We start from the raw sequence: 7,760 nt of genomic DNA on the forward strand, positions 1-7,760 counted from the left end.
TTGTGATTTAAACTTCGACGCTAAGTGGACCCTAATTGTAACACAAATTCTAAACATGATGGAGGCTTAATTATCTCAATTCACCAAGATCTATGTTCATGAATTAATCATCCATGTGTGTGCTTAACATGGCAAACTCAAAATGAACTACGTAAAAAATTTTTGAGAGACTAGTTTGTGGTGCATGAAAGAACACAATTTGCTATGTTTGTGAGTTGAATAGTAGCAACTGTATGAGGAATGGTTCTAAGAGATTTAAATAGGAGATTTGGTATCCTTAAGAGATCATGGATGATCTCGTAGCCTGTCGATTTCAAAGTAATTGCCTAGGATGGTACTAAATTCAATCAATGTTGATTGATTATGTTCCATGGAAGAATTCCTTGACCGCACAACACGTGTACAAAGACATGACAGCATATACCAAGGTATAAGCTAAGCTTTTCAAGTTTTATGCTGAAAAAGAAGTGATCATAGATCTGCATATCTTCTTGGGAGGAGATTATAGATATCCAAGTTGGACATTCAATGTACCAAAAACCCCTCCTCCAGAAACCATTCCTGTGTTCGCATTCCAAAACCTAGTTTAGGGAATTCTCTCATTTATCTTGTGTTCAAAAAGTCTACTCCAATTTTAATTGCAAATCTCATACAAATCATAAAACCATTTGGTAAAATTTGCACGAGCTGTATTCACAGTATATTTGATTTGGATACTCCGATAATTTACTCAAGGATATCATCATACTACAATATTTTGATTCATATAACATTTTTATCCTTAATAGCATATTAAGCACACTAAATGGGAATGCATACACAAGATAAATGCTAGCATGTGTATGGATCTGTGTGCACATGTACACTCATGCAGAAAAATGTACATAAATTCTCATGTATACATGCAATTCTTTGTCATTTCACCCATACAAGTGTATAATCAGATGCACCACATTCCAAGATCTCATGGTATGATACCTCTCATTGCATCTGCAAATGTGGGGAGATCTCTGCAGCAAAAATGTATTCAGGGAAGATCCACCAAAGTGGTTGAAACAAGATCATTTAAGCAGCAAACCCAAGGTAGATAGCTGGTCATAGACAGTGACCCCATGAATTTCTCACATTAATTGAGAGCTTATAAAACACCATAGAGACTATGATTAAGTCGTCATTGATTGTTTCCACTTTATTGGAAAAGCTAGTGATTCATGTGACCAAAGAAAGAGAAAGGTGGAAAAAACTTGGCTGACTTTGTAAAAGCTGAAGGAAAAAAGAGAGGGGGGATGAGTCAGCCAGGTAGATGACAGGTGAAAAAGGCTCACTCGCTTGATGTCTTCCTGTATATAAGCACTCACATGTTCATGAGACACCTGTAGGGGACAGAGGAAAAGAAAGACAGGGAGAAAGGAAGAGTTAGGGGGGAAGGAAAAGGAGAGAAGGGGTGGTCTTTGAGGTAGTAGAGCCAAGCAGTTACCATGGGAAGGTCCCCTTGCTGTGATAAGATTGGCATCAAGAAAGGGCCATGGACTCCTGAAGAAGACATCATCTTGGTCTCATATATCCAAGAGCATGGTCCTGGAAACTGGAGAGCAGTCCCTGCAAACACTGGTGGAGTGTCCAAATTCCTGCGTTTTGTTTGCTTTTTGTCTTGTTTTTCTCGACAATTTGCTAGGACTCTGTCTGGTGCCGCATAATATCGATCTTCTTTTTTCATATCGTCTTGCACTCATATTTCACCAAGTTTTGTGGAATTTTCAACCTTCTTTATGTCTTTAATTGTCTTTTGTTGTTTTCATGCTTTGCTTCAACCATTCTTCTTTATTAAAAAGAATTGCTTCAATGAATTGCAGGGGCTTGTGCCAAATTTTAATTTTTGTTAAATTCATGTTTGCTGTTGTAATTTTGAAAGGATTTTTGTTGGTTTTCTAGAGTATCTCTGCTGTACATACTACTACAATAGAACAACATGATCTCACTTTTCTGTTCTTGAAATCGTAGGCTTGCTAAGATGTAGCAAGAGTTGCAGACTAAGGTGGACTAATTACCTCAGACCTGGAATCAAGCGTGGCAACTTCACCCCACATGAAGAAGGAATGATCATCCATCTTCAGGCCTTGCTTGGTAATAGGTAATCATAATTCTTTTCTCCATTCGATTTTATCGCATAATTTTTTTTTTCTGAGAAATCATAATTATACCAGACTTGTTCAGAACTAAACAGTAAAATGATGATCTTAATCATTTGTATGAACCGCTGTGATTAAGAAGGGAAAAAGGAAGAAAGGAATTGTCTCTTGACTAGAACATGAGACAAAGAACTCAAACTAGCTTTTGCCACCTTTGGCTTCTCTCTCTTTATACTTTCGGTCTTCTTTACCTGTAGGTGGGCAGCAATAGCTTCTTACCTTCCCCAAAGAACAGACAATGATATAAAGAACTACTGGAACACCCACCTCAAGAAGAAGATTAAGAAGTACCAGACAGCAATCGATAATTATATGATCTCAACTGACTCAGGCTCCACCCACCATGACATAATATCGAAAGGCTATCAGAAGGATGCAATTAGGAATCCAGACCTCGCCGGCTCACACTCGCCACCCTCCAGGTTCCACCAGAGCCCTTCCACCTATGCTTCCAGCACCGAGAACATCTCAAGACTCCTCGAAGGATGGATGCGGTCATCGCCAAAGTTCACACAAGACAAGAACCAGCGAAGTAACATCATCGACAACGAAGACAATGAATCACTAGGTGATCAAGGGAGCTACGCTGCAGTGACTAAAGAAAACCTGGACTCACTAATCTCATTAGAGAACTTTAGCAGCATTGTTCTCCAAGGGCCAGAGCTGGCTCAAGCTGATGCTGAGACCAAACATGGGGTGGCGGAGGGCCAACAGCAGCCACCCTTGTTCTTCCTGGAGAAGTGGCTCCTCGACGAGGCCTCGGGCCAGGTGGATGGCCTCATGGAACTCCCTGCTGACTGCTGCTCAAACCCAATGCTGTAGTCTTCATGTAATGAACTCTTAATTCCTCTGCAGAAGTTTGCATGACTGGAAACAGAAACCAAGTGCATGAGCTGCCTAATGACCAATTAGAATTATTATTATTATTATTATCTATGAAAACTTTTGGAATAAGTACTAAAGGCAAGTGCAAATGATCTATTGTCACCAAATGTAAAAGGAAAGAGCAATGCTCCTATGGGATTGTATGAAATAAATCAAGCTTCAGCTCTAAGTTTTACTTATGGATAAGTATATTCTTATTCCACGTTTTACTCATTTTTAACTATTTTCGTGGAGAGTTTGTTTGGTACACCTGACAGTTCGACCTAGAGAAATTTAACTTTTGGCTGCTGCCTTTGAGGTTAAAGGGAGGCCTTATTCCATCATGTCCTGGGTCTGGAGTAGGAGAAGAATTAGAAAAAGAAATGATTTATTTGATGATAAACAAAAGAAGTTTTCTGAACATATATTCCACCTTGAGGGCTTTGGTGGTCTATTTCTCTTTCTCTCGGATTAACAATATTATAGGGGCCTGAACCAAAAAAAAAAACACTACCATTGGGGCTCCCACGTTTAGCCCCTGCCCCAACAAAATAAATACACTATCTTTTGATGTAGAATTTCGTCTCGAGATCGGATCAGCTGGAGTTGAAAATGATAGGTCAGCGAATTTCGTCTCGAGATCGGATCAGCTGGAGTTGGAAATGATAGGTCAGCGATGATGGCGGGACCTGTAAGAAAAATCTTCGATCGAAGGTGGCTTCGATGGGAACCCTTCGACGTTTAAGTCAGAATTCTGGCAATAGATGGAAAGGAGTGGAGAGAGGAAATTTCATTCTTTGAGGTCTCCTATAGGCCTTTATTTATAGGCGGAGGCTGAAAAGCTATGAAAGAAAAAAAAAAATCAAGCGGTTAGCCTTGACTTATTTGGAGAGATATTGCCGTTATCCTTCCCTATCTGCTCTACTATCAACTATTGCATTGTGGCCATTTGAATTTTGAAAGCAAGCCCATTTGAATTTTGAAAGAGAGCCAAATAGGATCAACTTCTTGCTGGGTAGCTAGCATCAAGGATTGGTGAAGATGGATGGCCAAAGTGAAAAATCGTGGTCGTGGATCAGATCGGTAGTTGAAGTAAATAAATCAAGAGAATCTGGTGGGCCTCGAGGTGTATACTTCACGTCTTTGGCTAGTATAAAATTACCTCCAACACTATCATTTAAAATTCTAAATTTTGCCCTATAGGGCATTTTATATGAAAAATGAGACTTCCATAAATTATTTACATGGGAAGGTAAAGCTTATTTGATTTCTTCACGACGTAATTTTTACTAAGACCGGCAAAATATGACTCTGACCATCAATCCGACCTATGATCTGCAATAAGTAGCTTGAGGCTTAGACTAAATAGATTCAAAAAATAAATGTGTTAGTCTATTTAAACTATTTAATAATTGGATCGAAGCAAGAACCTTCTAAATTGTTGAAACTATTTGAGCAGGTTACCTATTTATTAAAAATCTTAATAGATTAATGGGTTTTGTAGGTTATACAGGTTAACAGATTAAGCAAGTTATCTATTTATTAAATAAATTAAATGGATCGGATCAGGTTATATGTTTTATTAAACATAGTAGATTCATGTTTCAAATTTTGATCCATTCGATAGAGAAGTCAGGTTCAAGTTTGAATTTTTTTGACCTAATCTGCATATGAACTGACTTGCATATGACTCGATCTAACGAGATTGCTGCCCCTAACTTCTAGTATAATATAGCAGTTGTGAAGCACATGATGGGGATTGCAAATCATCAATGTGCTCTAGAAGTATTATATGATAGCAAAAGATTTTTCTTGATAAAGATAATTATATTATTTAGGAATTTCTTTCTACCTCTTGAAGTGACAAGTTTTGTATTTGAATTTGAGTGGTAGTGAATAACAATTATGTTCTCAAACTAACAAACAAAAATCTGAAAGCATGATGAATGTCCAAAATCAACTAGAAGAGTTCATATATTATAAGTATTAAGATTTGACGCCTCGAGATTCAGCCCACATTGAACTCACAGTAAGGTTCGCGGTGAAAAATAGAGTCCAACGAGACCAAGATCATCCGAAACGGAGCTCGGATGGAGGAGATACGAGCTTTTGAAGTTGGCACGAGATTCGAAGTGGCGAGGACCACCAGCGACCGGCGGCGGGCGGCAGTGGCGCCGCCGTAGGCGGCGGCGAACGGGACGCGAGACCCAGGCCCGCGCGGGACGTGCGACCCACGCGGGCGGGCGGCCCAGCCGGGCACATGGCCCAGGCGGGCGTGCGGCCCAGCCTGGCGCGCGGCCCAGCCAGGCGTGTGGCCCAGGCACGCGCAGGCCCGCGCGTGGGACCGGGCCGGCCCAGGCCAGCGCTGGCCCTTTGCATCGGTCCACCGTGGATCGGACGGTCCACGGCTGGGCCTGTGGACCGCGTGGGCGTTTCCCACATATTTTTCGCGGTCCACGGCACTATTCTGTGGATCGGAGCACGATCGGAGGGCCCAGGTGATTTTTGGTGATGATCCGACGGTTCAGAAGGTTGATTTGGCTTGTTTAGGACTCTTAAACCTAATCTAATTAGGTTTAAACCCCGTTTAACCCTTTAAAAAGGCCTGTGACGAACAAACAGTGGTGGTGGTTGGTTTTCTCACACTGTACAAACTCGAGAAAAGAGAGAGAGGTGGAAGCGCTGAAAGAGAAGGAGCAGGAGGCTCCTGGACAGCGGTCGCCAGGCACTTCAGGGGTTCAAGTGGGTCTTCCAAGAGAGAGAGCTTTTATGAGGGAAACTTCAGGTGAGAGAGAATTGGGTGTACAAGAGTTGAGGGTGAGGTCTCCTCTTGTAAAATTTCTTTTTCATAGTGAAGTTTGCATGCCCCGTGGAGGCGAGCCTTTTTGTGGCTGATCCACGTATTTTGATTGTTTTTCTTTTATTTTGTTTCTTCTTTCTTTCTGCTGCATCGCATGGTACTGAAAAGATCTTGGGAGGTAGTGTCCTGGCCAGACATCCACCCAACAAGTGGTATCAGAGCAAGGCGGTACAAGGACACAGATTGCAGAGGTGGTGAGCAAGACTAAAGATGGAGAAAATAGAAACAATCAAGATGGAGATCAACAAGTTCGATGGTAAGAGCAATTTCTCCTTGTGGCAGGCAAGGATGAAGGACGTGCTCATCCAACAGGGGTTGATCGATGCTCTCTTGTGCGATGAGAAGCCGACCACCATAGAGGTGCGGGATTGGAAACGGCTACAGATGCAGGCGGTGAGTACCATCCGTACGTACCTGACGAATGAGGTGGTGATCCATGTGCTGAGCGAGACATCTCTGACGGTGCTGTGGTCGAAGCTCGAGGAGTTGTACATGGCGAAGTCTCTCACCAACACACTTTTCCTTTGGAGGCAATTCTACCAACTATGGATGACTGAGGGACAAAGCGTGCAGGAGCATCTGAGCCACTTCCAGAAGATCCTCACTGACCTCCTCAGCGTTGGCGAAAACGTTGAGTAGAAGACCAGGGCGCTGGTTTTGCTGGCGTTGCTTCCCCCTTCGTACGAGTCTTTGGTGACTGCTCTTTTAGTGGGGAAGAGCACTATCAAGATGGACGAGGTCACCGCGGCGATACTCCAGAACGAGGTTCTCAGGAGGGAGAACCTAGCTTCGAGCTCAGGTAGCGGTAGCTCAGCTTTGGTGGCTTCTGGAAGAGCAGGAGGCGGTAGACGGAGCGACAGGAGATCGCAATGAGGGCGGTTCAAGTTCAGGAGGGACTTGAGCAAAACCAGGTGTTACTAGTGTGAGGAGTTGGGGCATCTAGCCAGAGATTGCCCTCAACTTAAAAATCGGACGGTGGCTGCTGTAGCGACGGCTGGTAGTGATTTAGATGGAGATGTCTTTGAAATATCTGACGAGGTATCTACTTCTTTCCAGCAGTGGATATTAGATTCTGCATGCCCCTATCATGTGTGTTGCAGAGAGGAGCAGTTTGACTCCCTGGAGAACGTGAGGGCACTGTATATCTGTCGGATGAATCGAGCTGTGCGATCAGAAGCATTCGGACGGTCAGCTGGAGGACATATGATGGTGCAGTGAGGAGATTGGGGGAGATCCGATACATACCCGATTTCAGGTGGAATCTTATCTCACTTAGCAGACTGGATTCAAGAGGCTACAGGATGGTAGCTGGTGGAGGAATCCTGAGGGTCCTACGCGGTGATAGGATTATGCTGAAGGGGAAGAAGGGGAGCAGAGGATATTATTACCTGGCAGGGAGCCCAGTGCGAGGTGGAGCTTCGGGAGCCAGGCGGAGCCCAGAGCGAGGTGGAGCTCCAGGAGGCAGATCGGGCACGAGACAGGAGACTCGGGAGGACGAGAGGCAACGTCGCAAGGTGAGATTCCTATTACCGCAGGATGATGCCCCGAGCAGGTCTCAGGTCAGGAGGAGCACAGCATACGATGGAGATGGAATCGAGTAGCCTGGCTCGACTCCCATGTTTGTCCATCTATGATCAGCAGGCGATTGGCCCAGGGCATGGGGGCGAGGAGATCCAGAAGCTCTCAGAGTTTGGAGGAAGCCGAATATCGAGTCAAGATGGAGATTGTTAGGATTTGACACCTCGAGATTCAGCCCACATTGAGTCCACAGTGAGATTCGCGGCAAAAAATGGAGTCCAACGAGATCAAGATCACTCGAAACGGAGCTCGAATGGAGGAGATACGAG

At 43.7% G+C, this 7,760-nt stretch overlaps 1 protein-coding gene across 1 annotated transcript; it reads left to right on the forward strand.

The window, feature by feature from the left end:
• The first annotated feature begins 1,377 nt into the window (after positions 1 to 1,377).
• Positions 1,378 to 3,253, forward strand: LOC105057904 (transcription factor MYB60). Its single transcript, XM_010940623.4, has 3 exons — positions 1,378 to 1,611; positions 2,002 to 2,131; positions 2,387 to 3,253. The coding sequence occupies exons 1-3, from the start codon at positions 1,479 to 1,481 to the stop codon at positions 3,009 to 3,011; spliced, it is 888 nt and encodes a 295-aa protein (XP_010938925.1). The 5' UTR covers positions 1,378 to 1,478; the 3' UTR covers positions 3,012 to 3,253.
• Positions 3,254 to 7,760: the final 4,507 nt, after the last annotated feature.

The sequence above is a fragment of the Elaeis guineensis genome, chromosome 14, assembly GCF_000442705.2.
Source record: "Elaeis guineensis isolate ETL-2024a chromosome 14, EG11, whole genome shotgun sequence".
Lineage (NCBI taxonomy): Eukaryota > Viridiplantae > Streptophyta > Magnoliopsida > Arecales > Arecaceae > Elaeis > Elaeis guineensis.